This window comes from Dermochelys coriacea, chromosome 1, assembly GCF_009764565.3.
Source record: "Dermochelys coriacea isolate rDerCor1 chromosome 1, rDerCor1.pri.v4, whole genome shotgun sequence".
NCBI classification, from domain to species: Eukaryota; Metazoa; Chordata; order Testudines; family Dermochelyidae; genus Dermochelys; species Dermochelys coriacea.
Genome location: NC_050068.2, coordinates 45,423,243 through 45,445,335, shown reverse-complemented (window position 1 = coordinate 45,445,335; position 22,093 = coordinate 45,423,243). Strand labels below are relative to the sequence as shown.

General features: G+C 39.7%; 1 protein-coding gene across 11 annotated transcripts in view; it reads right to left on the bottom strand.

Annotated features, from left to right (window-relative positions):
* PAN3 (poly(A) specific ribonuclease subunit PAN3) overlaps positions 1-22,093 on the bottom strand; it is a 127,651-nt gene that overhangs the window by 6,517 nt on the left and 99,041 nt on the right. For 8 of the 11 annotated variants that reach the window (XM_038387852.2, XM_038387855.2, XM_038387856.2 and 5 more), the window contains 5 exons: positions 6,580-6,745; positions 6,026-6,113; positions 4,103-4,242; positions 2,983-3,112; positions 396-460 (listed from right to left, as the gene is read on the bottom strand). In XM_038387852.2, the coding sequence (XP_038243780.1) occupies positions 396-460; positions 2,983-3,112; positions 4,103-4,242; positions 6,026-6,113; positions 6,580-6,745 (589 nt within the window). The other 3 variants (XR_006277639.1, XM_043504354.1, XM_038387853.2) reach the window with 3 other exon arrangements.

Here is a 22,093-nt window from a genome sequence, read left to right as displayed (position 1 = left end):
GAACAGTACGTTGTTTCATATTAGCAGCTGACAGATAATCGGCACAAAACCATGCCCATTCAAACTCTTCTGAAACACTTTACTATAATTACATATTGAGGTAAGCCATAGCCTTATATATGTGCTCTCAAGCATAATAAACCTCAAATACAATATATATGCTAAATATATGGTAAAGAAACACAAATATATATGTTGAGATAGGAATATTTCTCTTTTCTTTAAGTTAAAATTCTTATTAAAATAGCCTAACTCATTGCCTCGAGGTGTCTTTACTTCTTCAGAGGCATAATTGGAGATAGGATTATTCAGATCATATCTGTGAGGGTAGAAATCTTGAATTATAATCTGGATTTTATATACTGTACTATGAAAAAAAGTATTGCATCTCTTACTCTGGCCTCTCATTGATTGTTCCCAATTTTGCTAGAAGCCTAAACAACCTTCCATTCTGCACCTCCTATAACACAAGAAAATGTATGATTAGTTCAAAGTTGGGAAGAAACACAAAACTTAGACACGGGTGCACACAAAAGCCTCAATGCAGCAAAACTGATCTTGTGTAACAAAATTGCAAAGACCCATCAGATTAATTTTGATGAAGATGGTTTACATTTTCTAGAAATAGATTCATCAATACATGGCACTGCATACCCAAAGTCAGTGTTATTGATCTTTGTGCTTCATTTTCTTCCTTTGCAAATCTCCAGCCTGGCCAGCACCCAGGCCACGTTTCTGCCCCAGCAAGGGCTAGACTATCAGCTTCACTGCCTCATGGAACACCAATGCAGACTCCAGCTACCCCATTTGTTTAGGATACCAGAGGGTGGATACTTTAAAAAAAAAAAGTATACTGGGTTTTAAGATGGAGCAGGAGCAGGGTCTAGACATCAGGACCACAGAAGAGGAAAATGCTAAATTTCCTAGATGCTTCATGCCCCTCTTAACTTGGTTACTTGGGCATTCAATTTGGATTGTTTTGTTTTCTTCTCACACTTTTTTTGTTTTTGCTGGCCACCATTACTAAAAGGTGTTTGGTAATACTGGTAAATCAGATTGCATTCCAAATAGCACAGTAAGTACCAGATCCAAGACCACTTTAGACAGACAGAGCATCTGTTCAAAAGGAAAGCTATAAACAAATGCGTATAACTAAAGGAGCTAAAATCCTGACACCATCCCAAACAAAGACAGCAACAAAATCAACACGAAGTATAGAACCTCTGCAATTTGGGTTTTTTTTTTTTTTTTTAATTACACATACAGCTGATAATCCATTTCACACACTGCTTTCCATCCCCACGTCAAGTCTGAGAGAAAAAAATTGTTCTGTCTGTATCCTAGTTTACAATACATTCTGAATACATGCATATTTTATTTAAATAGAGGCTGTTAAAATCAGACTTCCAGAAGGAAAAAAGATTCAAATAATGTGCCATTATAAAGCATCTCAAGACCTAATTACTGCCATCCACACTCACGTGGCGTAGAAGCTTACTCCACACACAGTGCCATTGATTTCAGTAGGATTACTCCTGAAGTAATTTACTACTCAACATGAGTAAGGTTGGCAGAACTGGGTCCTAAATTTGGCAAATGAAGTCATACTGTAATACATTAGTGTGACAGCTTGATTTGAAAGACAAGAAGAAAAGGGACAACAAGATTTATATTCCTCAGTCTCCTGGAATACTGTGGAGCAGTTTGTATTGCTCCTGTAACTGTATTAATTTCAGCTTGTGGAGTGGCAGTGCAGCCTCCCACTTTGTCCAGCTACAAGGTTTTGCATGCAGAATATATAAATTAAAAAAATAATAATGCCTAACGATTACATAGCAACTTTTATCTGTAGATCTCAAAATGCTTTATACAGGTAGTCAGTTTTATTACCCCCATTTTACAGATGAGGAAACCAAAGCACAAAGAAGGACGCACCCAGAAGGCCAGTGACAGAGCCAGGAATAGAACCCCGATCTCCTGGTTCAGTGCTCTTTCCACTAGGCCATACAGTCGCCTTTTAAAATCTCAGTATGGGCAATGGGATTAAGGGAAACAGGACATAAAGGCATGATTTAAGCCCTTAAAACCTTAATATCCCACTCTGACGGAAGATTTGAGTTATTCCATGTTTTGTCATATGAGAGGGAAGCAGCGAAAGTCTCCTACCATGTATCTTGGTCTGAATCTTGTTGGGGATTTGTAGTCAAAGTAGGAAGAGTCAAACCCTCTCTATAGCATTATTATATAGTAACAGGAAAGTACACTTCTTCTGGAAGCTATATAGCTTCCAGGAGATCTACTTAGCAATACATGTCTTGACTTGAACAGTACGAGCTACTGATTTAGTTGATGCGAGGATGATAGCTAATAGCTCTATTTTTCATTTGTTTGAACAGGAGTTAATATAGCGTAAGGAGAAGAGTAATGAATCTGAGGAATCAAATAAAGGTAGTATTTGTTTGTGCCCATTTCTAATACAAACTACTGAAAATGTTTTGATGTGCTGCAGATCATATTTACTCAATCAGAAAAGCAATCTTCATTCTATAAAGGTAAGGAGTTCAATGCACAGAGAATGCCTTTTAGCTTCTCCTAAGCCTGTTGGTTCAGTAGAATGAGGGTGCTTCAGCTAAAACCCACGTTAAAATGCCATCATCATGCATTGACCACCTCTCAGAGAGCTGGCCACCAGGCTTTTAGGTTTACAATCAATTAGGGAGACCTCAAGCTCTGACTTGTTAAGACTACACAGCCAGCACCCAGGTCAGTCAAATGCTTGGGCTGTCCCGAAAGACATCAGTAATTGAGGTATTTATTTCAGTATTATTAGAATTTCTTATTTAGCACTAAATTCTAGTTCTCAAAAAGTCAATGACAAAAAACTCACCTAGAGCTCAATAAGGACAGGGTTCAACTTTATAAATTGTAGATCTACCCCCCGTAGGATACTTACGTTCAACCTTTTACCACTGAATGATTTACCTTTGCAAGGTCTTCCTCTATAACATCATTTCTCATTTGAGCAGCATCCAGTTGAGTATAGAATCGTGCACCAATCATAGGCATGATATCATTTACACTGCGAAGCCTATTTTGGTCAGTCAGCAAATACCTACCAAAAAAACAAAGAGTAATTGAACACATCACATTTAAACAGAGATGCCACCATATTGTTTTAACCAGATCCTATTTTCTGCTTCAAATGCTATTTTGAGCACTAAACATGCATCTGGCTCTGAAGCTGCCACTGTGTCTTCTTATATAAATGTCAAGCAGCAGTATTGAAGCAGCAGAGAAAATGTTCTTTGTAACTTACCTATATGCTGTGTTTCCAGTCAATCACTGAGAGAAAGCACTCAGTATGCTAAAGAGTACTCACATGGCAGTGCAGAAGTAGATCAATGCCAGAAAGGGCAGGATTAAAAGTAGGAGATATATGCAGACTGTAAATATTCAAGTGATGTTTTTTCAAATGAGGAGCGGGGACAAATACTCCCATTTCTCTTTCTCTCTGACTGTAAGGGTGGGTTAGGAAAACAGTGACTACATTTATGAATACAAAAAAACAAATCCTATCTCTCTGGTCAGAAAGGCAGCAACCCTATTAATAAAAAAAAAACGGACAGTTTCAGGAACTAAAGTGTGCCTATAGTTTGTATAAAGAGGTAGAACACACAAGTCAAGATCTTAATGCAAATCCAATTATTCATATGCTATTTCTCTGACTCCTGAAAGAAGATTTTATGATATTTTGGTCAGAACACCTTAAACACCACTTACTGAGGGAATATGGGAGTTCATTATTACTACATATACTGTAGAAAATATATAAAGTTGTCTCTGAATAGCAAGGGTAATAATGTATTTTGTTGGCCCCTTTTACCTACTAAGACGACAATTCAGTACCACTTTTTAATGCTGTACTTTTAATTTGAAATTATCTTAGACACTGTACAGAATTTAACTCGTGTCTGAAAATATGAACTATTCATTGCTACCTTCAGCTATATATTATCTTGCATTTGTGTTTTGCTACTAACAAATTTCCTTCAACTTAAAAAGCAGCAACAAAAATATGCTTCAATCCATGCTATGAACTTACAAAATCAGATTCTTCAGATCAGAGGAATAGTTGATTGTCACCAGTTCCATAGCTTTCTGCAAATTTTCTCTCTGAATTCCTGACAAAGAATTGCAAGCCAACGCCAACACAACTTTTCCTAGTGAGATCAGATCTGCTTGCTAATAGAAAAAACAAACATAACTTTACTATAGCACTTTTTAAAAGTACTTGCAATAGTTTTTGTTTTTTAAATGAGTATCTAAAGTAAATGCTTTTTAAAGCCCACATTATCAATAGAATTTTTCAAGATATGTTTAGTATGCACAAAACAGAAGTCTGTATTAGTAGCAACTGGTAGGAATTATATGAATCTTTATTAACACAACATTCAACTGCCTATTTCTATTTTGCAATTTCAATTTTAACAAACGAAGAGTGCCAGGGCAGAATTCTATCTCAAGAAGGGAAAGATCCTTTCTTGTGGAGATCAGAAGCTTTAGAAGAAGGAAGTGTCTTCTCTCCATCCACCCCCTTCCACATCCCACCCAGCAAAGTGAATGAACTGGTGACAAATAGGACAATTCTGGTTACATCTCGGTCACATCTCCCTGCATTGTCCACAAGGGTCTAAAATAAATGCCAGTCAGGCAACTCTTGCCTACTAACGTCCTAAGGTTACTGGGCAATTAGTCATAAGTTGAAAGCAGTGCTTATGGTGGCAGGTCCACCAGACAAGGTTTTTTGGAAGAAAAGCTATAGTTGGAATAAAAAGGGCTGAATAGATAATGAATTTTATTAGCCATTTCTTTTCTGCTAACTGATTACAAAGAACATACAACAAGAGATATACAGCTAAGAAGAAATAAGAAACAAGTTAATGTACACTGGTAAAGTAAATTGAGAGCAGTTTACTCTAACACGAACAAAAAGCTGCTACATTTCTGAGAAGTCTTGAGCTTTAGCCAGGCAGAAACCAGCTTATTCAAACTTCCCATTTATTACTATGTATGTATAAATAAGCAATTCCCTCAGTGACTACGCTTGCTTAATGAAAACAAATTAAGTCCAATTCCCTACTGTGGTCTTATACTCCCAATGCTGTCAGGAGATGAAAATGCTCTGGAGACAGTAGTCAGCCCCAAGGGGGAGTTGGGGAAAGTAGCCCTCCAAAGAATTATGGAATAGCACTCATTGACTCTAAAGGGAGTCTTCCTAATCCAGGAAATATGTGGAGTGTATAACTGTTGGAAATGGGGTTGTGGGAGAAGTCATCCCACAGTGAGCCCATTTAAGGATGGGGGGAGGGGCGGGGGAGAAGAGAGACTGAGTGCAAGTACAAATTTAAAAAAAAAGAATTTTTTTAAAGCTATCTTGCTCTTAGTGTACACACATTTACTTCTGAACTATTCCGGCTACAACAGCATGAAAATGGAAAGCAGAAACAAAAGTACAACTGAACCATTAATTGTTCATTGATCTCATTTTCTATTAAAACCATAAATGACACATGAGCCCAATTCTGCAGCAGCTTCACGTGCACATCACATCCTAAATTTGTTTTTCAGTATGCACTCAAGTTTTCATACTAAATTTAAAAGATTTTTCCTTCTTTTAAAAAGGAATCTGCAAAACCACAAAAATCAGAATTGGTTGAAATTGAAAGTAAGCCACCCTATGCTTTGCTTGTTGTCAATATACAAGAGTGATCTTATTTCAGAAGTTTCAACAGTAACAAAATGACAGCTCATATATACAAATCACAAATAAATTTACACATCTTAGGGAGGAAAAGATATGCCAACACCAAAGATAGTTAAAATATACATACACTGAAGCCTAAAAACGTAAAATGTCTAGGCCTTAGTGAAAATTAATGTTTCAAATGGAATTAAGTTGTTCCTGATACATATTATCTAACAGTAATCAACCTATTATAAAGCAAGCATGGCATTATCATCCTACCTGAAACTGAGCCATTAGTGCCAGTGGATTATTCTGACTGTTATCGAATGTTAAAACATCAAAGACTCCAACGCAATTCACTCGTAACCTTTGAAACAAACAGGAAATAGGGAAGAAATTTGGTAAGATTTTAATCTCTGATTAGTTTTTTTCTGAAATTTATCATAAAAATACAGGGTAAGATTTCAAAAAAGTCATCTAAGCTCTCCTGCTGCCAATTAGCTTACTAAAAATTTTTTTTTTATTAAAAAAACATATGCTGCAGCTGAAAGCTTTCTAGGTAAGAACTTAAATGGTTAGATCCACAAACATGGCTTCTGAAAACATCCAGTAAGCAGCACGCAAGATGTAAATTCTTCTAAATTTAATTTAGTAGAACTTGATTTCTAGCATCAAACTTTTACCACTTCATTAGACTTGGGCCAACATTAAACATTTTAGTCAAATTATTAGGTTGTTTCCCCATATCTGGCAGAGGTATGTAATTAAAAGCTATCGTTGCACACAGATCTTAATAGTCAACAATCTAATTTGAAAAGGCCATTTTCCATTACCTTGTTTTGCCTGTTACTAGAATCTTTGTTGGATCCATAACTCGACATGCTAATCCTGCTGTATGAATAGTCCTCAACGCAGAGCTGAGCTGCACAATATATGCCCAAATAAGAGACTCTGGCAGTAACCCAGCATGCTGCCGGGGCAAAGGACCATCATGCTGACCTAAAAGCAAAATATTATAGTAACAATGAACAAACAAAATGCAGCCAACTTTAACTTCAAGGATAGTATGTAATATTTAAGTTAATGTATTTTGAAATGAAGAATTGACCAACGTACCTCAATTTCATTCTACTTTAAGGCTACGTCTACACTATGAACTAGAAGTGTGACCCCCAGTTTGTGTACACACTCCTTTTAGCTCACATCTGAGCTAGCCTGCTAAAAATAGTAGTGTAGCTGCTGTAGAATGGGCAGTGGCAACACTGTAGCTGCCCAGAGTATAAATCCATGGTAATCCTGTGGGTACATACTTGGAGTGGCTAGTTGTGCTGCTGCCCAGGCTACAGTAGCTACACTACTATTTTTAGCATGCTAGTACAAGCAAGTGTACAGCAGATGGGAATCCCACTCCTTGGTTGTAGCAAAGACATGTATGCTTACTTAAAAAGTACCACCAACATTTTAAATAGATAATTTTGAATGATCAAAATAGATCTTCAAACTGTGACAATTCCTCCAATAAATATTAAAACTTTTGATACAAATTCATAAGAATTAAGTAATTTCAAAAGTTAGGATGAAAATTCAGTCCGAAATGACAATAGGTTTAAAAAACTGATTGCTGCAGTCTGATTGTTGATGCATCACGATACTCAGATTCATAGATACTAAGGTCAGAAGGGACCATTCTGATCATCTAGTCCGACCTCCTGCACAGCGCAGGCCACAAAATCTCACCCACCCACTTCTACGAAAAACCTCACCTATGTTTGAGCTATTGAAGTCCTCAAACCGTGGTTTAAAGATTTCAAGGAGCAGAGAAGCCTCTCTCAAGTGACCCGTGCCCCATGCTACAGAGGAAGGCAAAAAATCTCCAGGGCCTCTCCAATATGACCTGGAGGAAAATTCCTTCCCGACCCCAAATATGGCAATCAGCTAAACCCTGAGCATAGGGGCAAGATTCACCAGCCAGATACTATAGAAAATTCTTTCCTGGGTAACTCAGATCCCATCCATCTAATATCCCATCTCAGGGGATTAGTCCTATTTACCCTGAATATTTAAAGATCAATTACTTACCAAAATCACATTATCCCATCATACCATCTCCTCCATAAACTTATCGAGTAGAATCTTAAAACCAGATAGACCTTTTGCCCCCACTGCTTCCCTTGGAAGGCTATTCCAAAACTTCACTCCTCTGATGGTTAGAAACCTTCGTCTAATTTCAAGTCTAAACTTCCTGGTGGCCAGTTTATACCCATTTGTTCTTGTGTCCACATTGGTGCTGAGCTTAAATAATTCCTCTCCCTCTCCGGTATTTATCCCTCTGATATATTTATAGAGAGCAATCATATCTCCCCTCAACCTTCTTTTAGTTAGGTTAAACAAGCCAAGCTCCTTAATTCTCCTTTCATAAGACAAGTTTTCCATTCCTCGGATCATCCTAGTAGCCCTTCTCTGTACCTGCTCCAGTTTGAATTCATCCTTTTTAAACATGGGAGACCAGAACTGCACACAGTATTCTAGGTGAGGTCTCACCAGTGCCTTGTATAATGGTACTAAAACCTCCTTATCCCTACTGGAAATGCCTCTCCTGATGCATCCCAAAGCCCCATTAGCTTTTTTCACAACCATATCACATTGGCAGCTCATAGTCATCCTATGATCAACCAATAGTCCAAGGTCCTTCTCCTCCTCCGTTACTTCTAATTGATGCATCCCCAGTCTATAACTAAAATTCTTATTAATCCCTAAATGCATAACCTTACTTCTCACTATTAAATTTCATCCTATTACTATTACTCCAGTTTACAAGGTCATCCAGATCCTCCTGTATAATATCCCGATCCTTCTCTGAATTGGCAATACCTCCCAGCTTTGTATCATCTGCAAACTTTATTAGCACACTCCCACTTTTTGTGCCAAGGTCAGTAATAAAAAGATTAAAGAAGATTGGTCCCAAAACCGATCCCTGAGGAACTCCACCGGTAACCTCCCTCCAACCTGACAGTTCGCCTTTCAGTAGGACCCGTTGCAGTCTCCGCTTTAACCAATTCCTTATCCACCTTTTGATGTTCATATTGATCCCCATCTTCTCCAATTTAACCAATAATTCCCCATGTGGCATGGTATCAAATGCTTTACTGAAATCTAGGTAAATTAGATCCATTGCATTTCCTTTATCTAAAAAATCTGTTACTTTTTCAAAAAAGGAGATTAGGTTGGTTTGGCACGATCTACCTTTTGTAAAACCATGTTGTATTTTGTCCCATTTACCATTGACTTCAATGTCCTTAACTAATTTCTCCTTCAAAATTTTTTCCAGGACCTTGCATACTACAGATGTCAAACTAACTGGCCTGTAGTTACCCGGATCACTTTTTTTCTCCTTTCTTAAAAATAGGAACTATATTAGCAATTCTCCAATCATTCGGTACTACTCCTGAGTTTACAGATTCATTAAAAATTCTTGCTAATGGGCTTGCAATTTCAGGTGACAATTCCTTTAATATTCTCTGATGAAGATTATCTGGGCCCCCTGATTTAGACCCATTAAGCTGTTTCAGTTTCGCTTCTACCTCAGATATGGTAATATCTACCTCCATATCCTCATTCCCATTTGTCATGCTACCATTATCCCCAAGATCCTCTTTAGCCTTATTAAAGACTGAGGCAAAGTATTTGTTTAGATATTGGGCCATGCCTAGATTATCTTTAGCCTCCACTCCATCCTCAGTATTTAGCGGCCCCACTTCTTCTTTCTTAGTTTTCTTCTTATTTATATGGCTATAGAACCTTTTACTATTGCTTTTAATTCCCTTTACAAGGTCCAACTCCACTCAACTTTTAGCCTGTCTCACTTTATCCCTACATGTTCTGACCTCAATTAGGTAGCTTTCCTTGCTGATCCCTCCCATCTTCCACTCCCTGTATGCTTTCTGCTTCTTCTTAATCACCTCTCTAAGATGCTTGCTCATCCAGTTTTGTCTACAACTCCTTCCTATGAATTTTTTCCCCTTTCTTGGGATACAGGCTTCCGATAGCTTCTGCAGCTTTGATTTAAAGTAATCCCAGGCCTCCTCTGCCTTTAGATCCATAAGTTCTTCAGTCCAATCCACTTCCCTAACTAATTTCCTTAATTTTTGAAAGTCAGCCCTTTTGAAATCAAAAACCCTAGTTGCAGATTTATTTTTGTTAATCCTTCCATTTAGTTTGAACTGAATTAGCTCATGGTCACTTGAGCCAAGACTGTCCCCTATAACCATTTCTTCTATGAGGTCCTCGCTACTCACCAAAATTAAATCTAAAATGGCATCCCCTCTAGTCGGTTCAGCAACTACTTGATGAAGGAATCCATCAGCTATCGCATCTAGGAAAATCTGAGCCCTATTATTATTACTAGCACTGGTCCTCCAGTCTATATCTGGGAAGTTAAAGTCTCCCATGATCACGCAGTTTCCATTAGTATTTACTTTATTAAAAACATTAAAAAGGCCTCTATCCATATCCAAATTAGATCCCGGAGGTCTATAGCACACCCCAAGCACTATCGTAGGAGAGGCTTTACTAGTTTTCTTCCCCAATGTAATTTTTGCCCACACGGACTCTGTCTTATCCATTGCATCGCTTCTTATTTCTTTACATTCTACGTCATCATTGATATACAATGCTACTCCACCACCTTTACCTTTGTTTCTGTCTTTCCTAAACAGCACATACCCTTCAATACCTGTAGTCCAGTCATGACTACTATTCCACCATGTTTCTGTTATCCCTCTAATATCTGATTTCACTTCCTGCACCATAGCTCTAGTTCCTCCATTTTGTTACCTAGACTCCTCGCATTGGTGTACAAACATCTTAATTTTTGCTGTTTGGCCTCGCTCACATTTTGTACCCTATTAGGCACAGTCATTCTACAGCCAGTATAACCTATTAGACTAGTATCCACACCGCCCTCGCTCCTTATATACATTCTCCTACCCACTGCTGTATCCTTTCTTACTTCGTCTTCTTCCCTCTCAATGCTAAAATCTGGCGTGGAGATTACCTGGACATCTCCCAACCATCTCCCCCTAATCAAAAAGCAGATACCAAAAACGTTCCAAAACAAAAAGCATATAACACAATAACTACCGCTTATCTGCAACTGGTACCATTTTATGCTATATAAAGAATAGAAAGGAGTATAAATTAACCCCTCCCCCCAATCCCAGAGTGTACAGACAAGACAAACAAACAAGTTAATTTCAAATTTCATTTGGAAAAGAAGAATGAAAGATTGCATGGTTCAACAGAATTGGAATGCTGAGCCTTATTACCCCAGATCATTTGTTTCATTGTGACCCAAGTCGCTAGTAATTCAGTCATTGCTACAGTATTAATGTTCAGTGGGCCATGGAAAAGCAAACTGATTTCAATCCATCTCCAAATCATAGCCCCAAACGCCACGCTTCTAGAACAGCAAAATACACAGAGTGCAGATCTTAGTGGTTGATTTTAAATGACTGACCTAAAATAATGGACTAGAAATAGGGAGAGACTACACAAAATAAATAAATAAATAAATAAATAAATAATTTTTTAAAAAAATCAGCGGGGCGGGTTATTAATACAGAAGACACTCAGCAACTAAAAGATATAGCTGTTTGTGCGGCATAAAGAAGGGCTACGGTGGAAACAATGCTTCCAGAAAAGGAGTACTAGAGCTAAATTTGACTAGGAAATCAATTAGCTCTTTTCAGACGTTTCATTGGTGTTTGTTTTGGGATTATCAGGGTCATCACTGTGGCTCCTCTTAATAAGGCCCTGATTCAACAGTGCTCTTACATATGTGCCTCAATGCTGAAAAATTTACAAGTATCTTCATCCTTTTCCATATAAATGTCAGTTTGCTGGTTTTCCCCAGGAATGCGTCAACATTTCTGGGAAATTGCTCAAGACTGTAGTTAACAGCCACTGTTGAAAAGTAAAGCACATTGCTATAGATGATTCCAGATGAAATGTTACTGTTTGGGGGGTTGTGGGAAGGCCAGTGAGATAGGAATGTGTCTTGCTTTCATTTCTGTTAACATCTTTATCTTTAGTTCACTTTTGGTGGTGAAGGTTCCTTTGGTTCAGATTTTGAAGGACAAGACACTTCCTCTTCTAACCCACAGAACTCTGGCACACCACATGGAGGCTCCCAATGATTTAATTTTAGCTTTATTGCCCTGCTGATGAATCAGTATGTGACTCATCCTCCACAAACTTGTTTACACCAGTAGTCTTGCTTTGCACACATTTTTATATCCCCTCTTCATCATTCAAATCTACAACTGTTTCATGTTAGGGTGACAGGACGTTCGTTGCCTTATTGGGCAAGGCTCTGCCACTCACACCTGCACTTTATTTCATTATGTATTCCTTTATATACAGTGAACTGCAGCAGACATGATATGCATATGGTCCCTTTAAGACAGCAAGTATTACATCTGTTTAATAAACACTAGAATGTAATTTTTGTTATATGCAAAGGAAAAGCACAGCCAAATGTTTATCTTCTTGGAAAACTGCAATTATTTGCATCACTGTAACACCTAGGAGCCCTAGACATAGGCCAGAAATCCACTGTGTGAGGCTCTGTACAGAAACAAAACAGTCCGTGCCCCAAGGGGCTTACAATCCAAGTATCACAGTGAGAGCAATATTTGCCTTTTGATACAGAAAACACTAATGAAAGAGCATTCAACATATGCTGAGAAGGTAAAAAAAGATCAAGGAGTGATTACTCAACTAAAATACCAAACTTTATTTCTGCACTAGAAAGCTGGAGTTTTCTGTGCCAGCTAGCGACTTAATCAGTTACTGATCTGATAGGCACTTTTTTTTTTTTTTTTTTTTTTTTTTTTTTTTTTTAAGGAAAGGGGAGAGCAGGGTGCAAGACAGATCTAAAGTAGCCCAAGACAAACTCTCAATGTTAAACCCATCACTCAGACTGTTTACAGCAATCATCTCTCCTTCCCCAATAAGACAGACTACAGAGAAAATAGCACAAAATATTATTGAGTATTTAGTTTTAGTCTATGTTAGCCCTGGTCTACACTGGGGGAAGGAAGGGGGGGAAGAAATCGATCTACGTTATGCAACTTCAGCTACATGAATAACGTAGCTGAAGTCGACGTACTTAGATCGACTTACCGTGGTGTCTTCACCGCAGTGAGTCGACTGCTGCCGCTACCCCATCAACTCTGTCTGCGCCTCTCGCGGCGCTGGAGTACAGAAGTCGACAGGAGCGCGCTCAGGGATTGATTTATCGCATCTAGACCAGACACAACGAATCTATCCCCGCTGGATCAATCGCTGCCCGCCGATCCGGCGGGTAGCAAAGACATACCCTTAGAATACTGTGAGAAATATGGATTCATAGCTACGACAAACAAAATTAAGATTAATATAAATGAATGCAATGCAAATCAGTTGAAACACTCAGACTCCTGGCATATTCCCTCATTAATAGTATTACAGTAGTAACACAATCAAGGATCAGAACCTTGTTGAATTTGAACTGTAAATGCATGCACTAAGGAAGACAGTCCCTGCACCAGAATGCTCAAGCTACAGGATAGTCTACATTTCCACTGCTGAGTTAATCTGGTCTCGTATGAGTGTTTCTAGCCCAGCCACCTACGCCACAAAAACCTCTGACCCAAGTTTGGAGGTGCTTTCTACCCATGCTAGCTGGCTTTTCTGGGGCTATAAGATAAAGACAAAGTGCTGCTTTCACTTGGGCTGGTAACCTGCCCACTTTGCTGTCATGACACAGGTTAGCCCAGTCAAGTGCTGACAGTCCTCCAATGCTTTCCCACAATTCCCTCCATGTGCAGAGAAAGACGGACACGTTGTCCCACAATGCACTGCAAAAGAATCAGAGCAGTTTAGCTTTCTGCAGTGCTAAGAATAATGGCATGTGTCTTCAGAAGTCCTAGCAACTCACATGAATGTGACACGCTGGCAGACTAGGTTCCAGCTCATGCCAACGCCCCAAGCCTCACTAAACACTTACAAATGCATAGCTGGAAACCAGTCTTGCTTACCTGTGTGTTAGCATTATCAAAATAAATTTTAGATGTTAAGTTGATAAGAATGTGTTTAGACTTTTATAAAATGCTTGTTGGATGCTGCATATATTGATCTCACTTATCTCTATAGCTCATGGCAGTAGTCCCCAAACTGTGGGGTGCACACCCCCTGGGGGAGCTGAGGAACAGTTGGAGAAGAGCATGACAGGGCCTGGGCCAGCCTCCATGTGGGGCAGGAGTGACACTTCCAGCTCTGCTCTGGTCACAGACCAACTCTGCCTTCAACTCTGTTCAGCCTCCAGTCCTGCTCCACCCCCAACCTCATTCCACCCCAAACCCCAGCCCAGTTCTGGCCTCATTCTTTCTCTGCCCCCAGCCCAGCTTCACCTCTAGCCCCAGCTCCTTCCCCAACCCCAGTTTCATCCCCAGCTCTGCCTTCAGTCCAAGCGCCGCTCCTGAAGAATCCTTGACTGTGCAGTAGTGGAGGGGGTCATGGACAGACAGCATTAATGGTAAGGGGGGGGTGTGCCCACAACTGGAAAAAATTGCTCACCACTGGCCCACGGTGAAAAGTTACTTTGAATTGTAAACCTCTGTAATTGTGTAATTCACCAAACAGGAAAAGCAGCATTAATTAAAGTAAAGGGCTTGTTCTGTGTACAAAATGGTCCACAGAAGACAAATGAGATATTGGGTAGCACTGAAAGAAAGAGTCCCTGTTGATGCATTCCTAACTCCTTCCAGGAAGGGGAGACCTACACATGAACTCATTCCATCAGTTTGGACTCTGGTGTGGAGAGGATTAAAATCTCTGACAAGGAGAAACTGAATCTCTCTTATGCTGTTTGGACTCTTACCAGGGCTGGAGCTAAGAAAGAAAAAGTAGAGATCCCCAGGTTTAACTTGGGTTAGTGTAAAAAGACATTCTGTGGATGGATTACTCCATCTCTGTCACTTTTTGAAACCACAGACTGACTCTTTTGTGCTTGTATGTTGCCTGCTTTAACCTGTATATAACTCTTCTTTTTCCTCGTTAATAAATCCTTACTTAGTTTACTATAGGATTGGCTACCAGCATTGCCTTTGGTGTGAGATCTAAAGTACAAATTGACCTGGGGTAAGTGACTGGTCTCTTGGGACTACGGGCAATCTGAATATTTTATGATTTTTGGTGTAAGTGACCATTTATCACTAAATTCGGCTTGCCTGGATGGCAAGATAGATCGAAATGCCCAAAGGAACTGTCTGGAACTCCATGATAAGACTATTATAGTGATTCAGGAGTTCATATTTGTTACCTGTTTGGTGAAATCTAATTATAGAATATACCACCAGTTTGGGATGCCTTTTTGACAGTCTGCCCTGAGGCTGGCATGCACAGTTGTTAACCACTCCAGAAATCATGACAGAGTGCAACCCCAGTCTGTATGATGTTGAGTAGATGCACCGGATTATGGCTTTGCAGCGTGGCCACTCACATCTGAGCTAGTCCAGCCCAGGTATCAGACCGAAGTGGTGATCACTTGAGTAAACAGAGCTAAGCACTTTTCCAGAAAGTTGATAACAGTGGGATAAAACTCATGAGGAACAGGTCAAAAAAATTCCAAAAAATGATCAAACCAAATGGACGCAAACAGAAAAGCTTTATACCAAGAGCAGGGAGTTCCACAGAGGTCCAACACCCGGTAATGAAAAGGTGTGCCTATGCCACTACATCCTGCAGTAAAACACAAAAGACTAGGATCAACAACTATAGCAGGCAAAATTTTGGATTATGTCCCCTCTCTACAGAGCAAACACCAAAAGAGAAGAATTAATCTATTCCTGGTATTCTGCAACATAATTCCACTGTCATCTTTCACAAGGCCACGACCTAAAAGACTTCAGCACGTCATGAATGACTGAAGAGATTAGAAATATTTTCAGGATGACAATTCTTACATAATCGAGCCATTTATTTCTTGCTATAAGTAAAAGCTCATCATCCTAATTTTATAATTCTGTGCTATGAGGATGTCAGTGGAACAAACTTTAAAGTAAACCCTTGATCAAGAGCAATGAGCTCCCCATCAGACAAAGGAAGGGGAACCTTCTGCCAGTGGGACCACAACATGCAAGTAAATGTAGCTGTGACTCAGGAGCATTGCCTTGGATGCATGCTAATGAAATGTGAGCTAAATTGATTCTGGATTAGAGAATAACTTCAGACAATCAAAAGTCATAGAATCATAGAATCATAGAATATCAGGGTTGGAAGGGACCCCAGAAGGTCATCTAGTCCAACCCCCTGCTCAAAGCAGGACCAAGTCCCAGTTAAATCATCCCAGCCAGGGCTTTGTCAAGCCTGACCTTAAAAACCTCTAAGGAAGGAGATTCTACCACCTCCCTAGGTAACGCATTCCAGTGTTTCACCACCCTCTTAGTGAAAAAGTTTTTCCTAATATCCAATCTAAACCTCCCCCATTGCAACTTGAGACCATTACTCCTCGTTCTGTCATCTGCTACCATTGAGAACAGTCTAGAGCCATCCTCTTTGAAACCCCCTTTCAGGTAGTTGAAAGCAGCTATCAAATCCCCCCTCATTCTTCTCTTCTGCAGACTAAACAATCCCAGCTCCCTCAGCCTCTCCTCATAAGTCATGTGCTCTAGACCCCTAATCATTTTTGTTGCCCTTCGCTGTACTCTTTCCAATTTATCCACATCCTTCCTGTAGTGTGGGGCCCAAAACTGGACACAGTACTCCAGATGAGGCCTCACCAGTGTCGAATAGAGGGGAACGATCACGTCCCTCGATCTGCTCGCTATGCCCCTACTTATACATCCCAAAATGCCATTGGCCTTCTTGGCAACAAGGGCACACTGCTGACTCATATCCAGCTTCTCGTCCACTGTCACTCCTAGGTCCTTTTCCGCAGAACTGCTGCCGAGCCATTCGGTCCCTAGTCTGTAGCGGTGCATTGGATTCTTCCATCCTAAGTGCAGGACCCTGCATTTATCCTTATTGAACCTCATTAGATTTCTTTTGGCCCAATCCTCCAATTTGTCTAGGTCCTTCTGTATCCTATCCCTCCCCTCCAGCGTATCTACCACTCCTCCCAGTTTAGTATCATCCGCAAATTTGCTGAGAGTGCAATCCACACCATCCTCCAGATCATTTATGAAGATGTTGAACAAAACGGGCCCCAGGACTGACCCCTGGGGCACTCCACTTGACACCGGCTGCCAACTAGACATGGAGCCATTGATCACTACCCGTTGAGCCCGACAATCTAGCCAGCTTTCTACCCACCTTATAGTGCATTCATCCAGCCCATACTTCCTTAACTTGCTGACAAGAATGCTGTGGGAGACCGTGTCAAAAGCTTTGCTAAAGTCAAGAAACAATACATCCACTGCTTTCCCTTCATCCACAGAACCAGTAATCTCATCATAAAAGGCGATTAGATTAGTCAGGCATGACCTTCCCTTGGTGAATCCATGCTGACTGTTCCTGATCACTTTCCTCTCCTCTAAGTGCTTCAGGATTGATTCTTTGAGGACCTGCTCCATGATTTTTCCAGGGACTGAGGTGAGGCTGACCGGCCTGTAGTTCCCAGGATCCTCCTTCTTCCCTTTTTTAAAGATGGGCACTACATTAGCCTTTTTCCAGTCATCCGGGACTTCCCCCGTTCGCCACGAGTTTTCAAAGATAATGGCCAAGGGCTCTGCAATCACAGCCGCCAATTCCTTCAGCACTCTCGGATGCAATTCGTCCGGCCCCATGGACTTGTGCACGTCCAGCTTTTCTAAATAGTCCCTAACCACCTCTATCTCTACAGAGGGCTGGCCATCTCTTCCCCGTTTTGTGTTGCCCAGCACAGCAGTCTGGGAGCTGACCTTGTTAGTGAAAACAGAGGCAAAAAAAGCATTGAGTACATTAGCTTTTTCCACATCCTCTGTCACTAGCTTGCCTCCCTCGTTCAGTAAGGGGCCCACACTTTCCTTGGCTTTCTTCTTGTTGCCAACATACCTGAAGAAACCCTTCTTGTTACTCTTGACATCTCTTGCTAGCTGCAGCTCCAGGTGCGATTTGGCCCTCCTGATATCTTTCCTACATGCCCGAGCAATATTTTTATACTCTTCCCTGGTCATATGTCCAACCTTCCACTTCTTGTAAGCTTCTTTTTTATGTTTAAGATCCGCTAGGATTTCACCATTAAGCCAAGCTGGTCGCCTGCCATATTTACTATTCTTTCGACTCAAGTCACCGGATCATAGTCTAGCCTGCCAAGATTATGCTCTTTTTAAATTCAATGCTTAGCTCTTTGTCAATAGATGCTCCTTGATCTTATTTAACTAGTTGTTTGAGAGAGGTACTACAATTCACAGTTGAACAGGGACAATAAAAACCAAGTTCTCCCTTACTGTGAGGATGATGCACCTTCTGCCTATATACAAAGGCCCTGTTGCCAGGGGAGGCTCTACCAATTTTGCTGCCCCAAGCAGTCGCCGTTGAATTGCTGCCGCGCCCGGAAGAGTGGCGGAGCTGGTGCCCAAAAGCTTCTGTGGCGGAGCTGCCACCGAATTGCCGCCACGGGACACGGACTGCCGCCCCATTCTGAATGCTGCCCCAAGCACCTGCTTGGAAAGCTGGTGCCTGGAGCCGGCCCTGACTGTTGCACCTATTCTTCTCCCTTCCCTCCCCCGTCCCTCCCCCACAAGCTGTGTCTACATTCCATAGTACTGTGGTATGGATTTTCTGCAGCAGTTCCATTTAAATTTTAAAAAGTGAGGTTTTTCAACGAATCCAATGTGAAAGAACAATGAATACAGTAGCCCCTCTGCAACTGGTTACTGAATTCAGTTATTTTTACACTGTCCCTACATTGCCAATAATCAATATACTGCAGAATTTTTGTACTGTTAATGAATAACTGCATTTCACAAAAGTTGTATGGGATACAGAGGTTTCAAGAGAGAGTTGGGGCTTCTAACTCCTGGGCAGTCACAAAGGCAGTTTTGGATCGCGAAACAATCAAGTCAGCTAGATATTTCTGCTAAACAATCAGCAGCAGTGAAATAGTTTCCATTTAAAGTGCTATCTTTAGGTTTCAGTGTCAACTTGCTATTGTGATAAAGGTGCAGTTTATACCTCTCAGAGCTATTAGTTTCTGCCTGTTTGTTGATACAGAAAGGCTATATTCACATCAACTTACAATGTTCACGTTTTCAAGGTCCTCAGTTGTGAGGACTAGAAACAGTTTAAAATAGACTATATCCTGGGGAACGATTCTGAGGCAGGGATGGGAAAGATGGATTCAGTTCCAAATTATGTTCTTATGGCGTAAACAGATTCCTGCCTATACGTCAAAAAGGGGCTTGTATGTCTTTGCTGAAAAAGGGCTGTATTCAGAAAAGTAATCTGTAGTACTGAAAACTAATGTTCAGAGCCTTTGGAGGGGTTTGTTAATAAGTATGGATAACACAGAACTTTTTAATGCATTGATTGGAAGATGTATATAGAAGGCTTGCTTGTCTTCAGTTTTTTTCCCCCAAACTGAAGTAGTATTGATCTAGGAAATTGACTGGAAAGAAATGCCATCCAATGCTGCCAAAAAAAATTATTTCTAATATTGCTGGTGTTTACTTTAACAAATTATTTAAAATATGTACAATTTTTGTGTAGTTTATTATTTACAACGATCTGATACTTAATTTCTATTAATTGATTATAATTCATTTAGGCTGAGTAACAGTTTAAGGTACTTTTGAGGCCAGGTTGCTACAATAGAATTTGTACAATAGAACAAATAGAAACAATAGAGTTTCAGCTGGTGTAAAAAGAGATGTGACACATTGTCATGTCTTGTAATATTTCAATATATTAAGTAATATCACACTAATAAAAAAAGAAAAAGTGCTCTACCAGAAACTCCAGAACAATAACTATCTCATGGAAAGATGACAAATTCCCTTCTTGGGAATGAAAATTGATAGACAAAACAAGCAGCAAGATTCAAAGAAACTGGAATTTTACAAATAAATGGATTCTAAACAGACTGCTTTGTCTGTTGAAAAATGTACATGCTTCATCCTTAAATCTTATCCACATTGTAAAATACATCAAAAACAACATAGGATCATCACACAGTATACTACCAGAAACAGAAGATATTTTATGGAATAAAAGACAGCACAGGGAAATTTAAAAAAAAAAATTAGAAAATAAAGTACAGGTGTTCAGTACAAAAATAAGCCATCATTCTAAGGTCCCCCCCCAATCTCTGATGAGAAAGCTTTATACCACATCCCTTCCAAAAAATTCTGGAACAGTATTTGCAGATGACATAGCAAAATAAAAAAAAAAGACTAACCACACTGACACCAGAAAGTTACATGTGAAACAGCTATGTAACCACAATTCTTTTCATTTAACTGTCAAAAACTAGCTTTGCTAACTGATAAGATAGAGACAAATAAGACTGCATACCTGAAACCAAATTCTCTTAATTCACTATTTCCACAGATTCACGCCAAGTTGTACATCACGCTGTACGGATTCTAAACCTTTAAAAGTAATAGCACCATTCAGGGCCTCATACTGCAACCTGCTCTTTGGGAATTTATAGAAAGGAAATCTCTATTTCCATATACCCCCTGCTTCTCTTGGGAGTCTCTTCCAGGCAGGCAGACTGCCAAGAAACTCTAATGAGGGGTGGAATCTGTGAAGGTAGTCAAGCCTGAGAATTCAAATTATAGGCACACAATCTTATTTTCTCTCTCAATTTGTTCATTGATGCCCACTATTGTATACTAGAAAGCAGTAGGTAACCCAAAGATGGGCCAGAAGAAATATATGAAGGAATGCCCTGGCAAAAATGGCCATCTGACTAGCCTCATCTAAGCAACATCATGCAAAAGCTGGAACAGAGTTTGAAGTGGCTGTTCTGCAGAGTTCAATAATAAGGACTAGATGCTACAAGTACTGAAAGCTGCTCTAGCTGTGGTGGAATTACTTTAAATACCTTCCTGAAAAACAACTTCAGTGTTATAACAATACTCTACTTAATTGTACAGAACATCTAGTTTCTGTTTAAAAAAAGAAACAGAACCCCCTTCTTGTTTCAAGAGCATCTCCCATAGCTATGTTTTATCTATGGTGTATGATACTCCAAGAGAAGTAGATGATGGAAAGAAAGATTGAAATGTTAATAGAAAAAATACATGTGGGAGACATTCAGAAATTCAGTCTTACTCTGAAAAGTGACTAAAATAGCAGTAGTAGTTCCATGTTTATTCTATCTCACTAATTCCATATTAAGTTCATTTGGTTTAGGACTACTCTTTCTTAACTGCTAGGCCTGCAAACTTATCATGGAATCCAAAAATCAAGAGGAGTTCTTTCCCTTTGGCACATCACCATCAGTCATGATGATTCTGCAAATCAAGTTTTAATTTCATACCCGAGAACGATATGAAAAGATAATGAGGGCTATTTGGTGATCATTTTGAATTGCATCTTTTAAAGGTTTGCAGCTTTCATACACTGAAAATCCACTAAACAACTAAGTCAAATTTAAATAGAAACATTTAAAATAAATTAACAAGTCCAAAACTAGTGGTTCCAGTTTCAACAGGCAGATGTAAAAAGAGCAGGCTTGGGAAGAGTCCGTGGGTCTATTTACAGAATTGCTTTCAGAGCCAATTAGTGGCCACTTTGAGCCATGAGATCCCTAACCACTGATTTTTTTTTTTCTAAAAAGCAACAGATTCTATGGCACGACTTGCAATTCACAGAATGTGGATCTGTAGATACAGTATGAAGGAAAAAATATATCTAGGAATATTAAATGTGCAGAGATTTTGAATTTGTTTCCTGTTCTTACTAACTATAGCTTTACCTTTTCAAAGCACTATACAAATGTTATTACCTAATTAGCCCTCAGAACACCTTATTGAGCAAGTAAGAATCCCCATTTTACCAAGGGGGAAATTTCAAAGACACAAATTGCACAATGACTGTAGATGGTAGTTAAGCACCTGTTATTTGTGCCTTTGAAAATCCCACTGGTAAGTAACTTGCCAAATGCCACCCAACGATAGAGCTGGGATTAGAGCTCAGGAGAGCCGACTCCCAGTCACATGTACAATCTTGTAGACCATACTGCCAAAAAGTTGTTGTAGCCCACAGTTGCCAACTTTCACGCAGTAAATAAGCACCCAACTTTCACAATAAGCCAAAAATCAAGCTAATCCCATTTCAAAAACAAGGCCAAGACAAGCCAATCCCTAAGAACCCCATCAT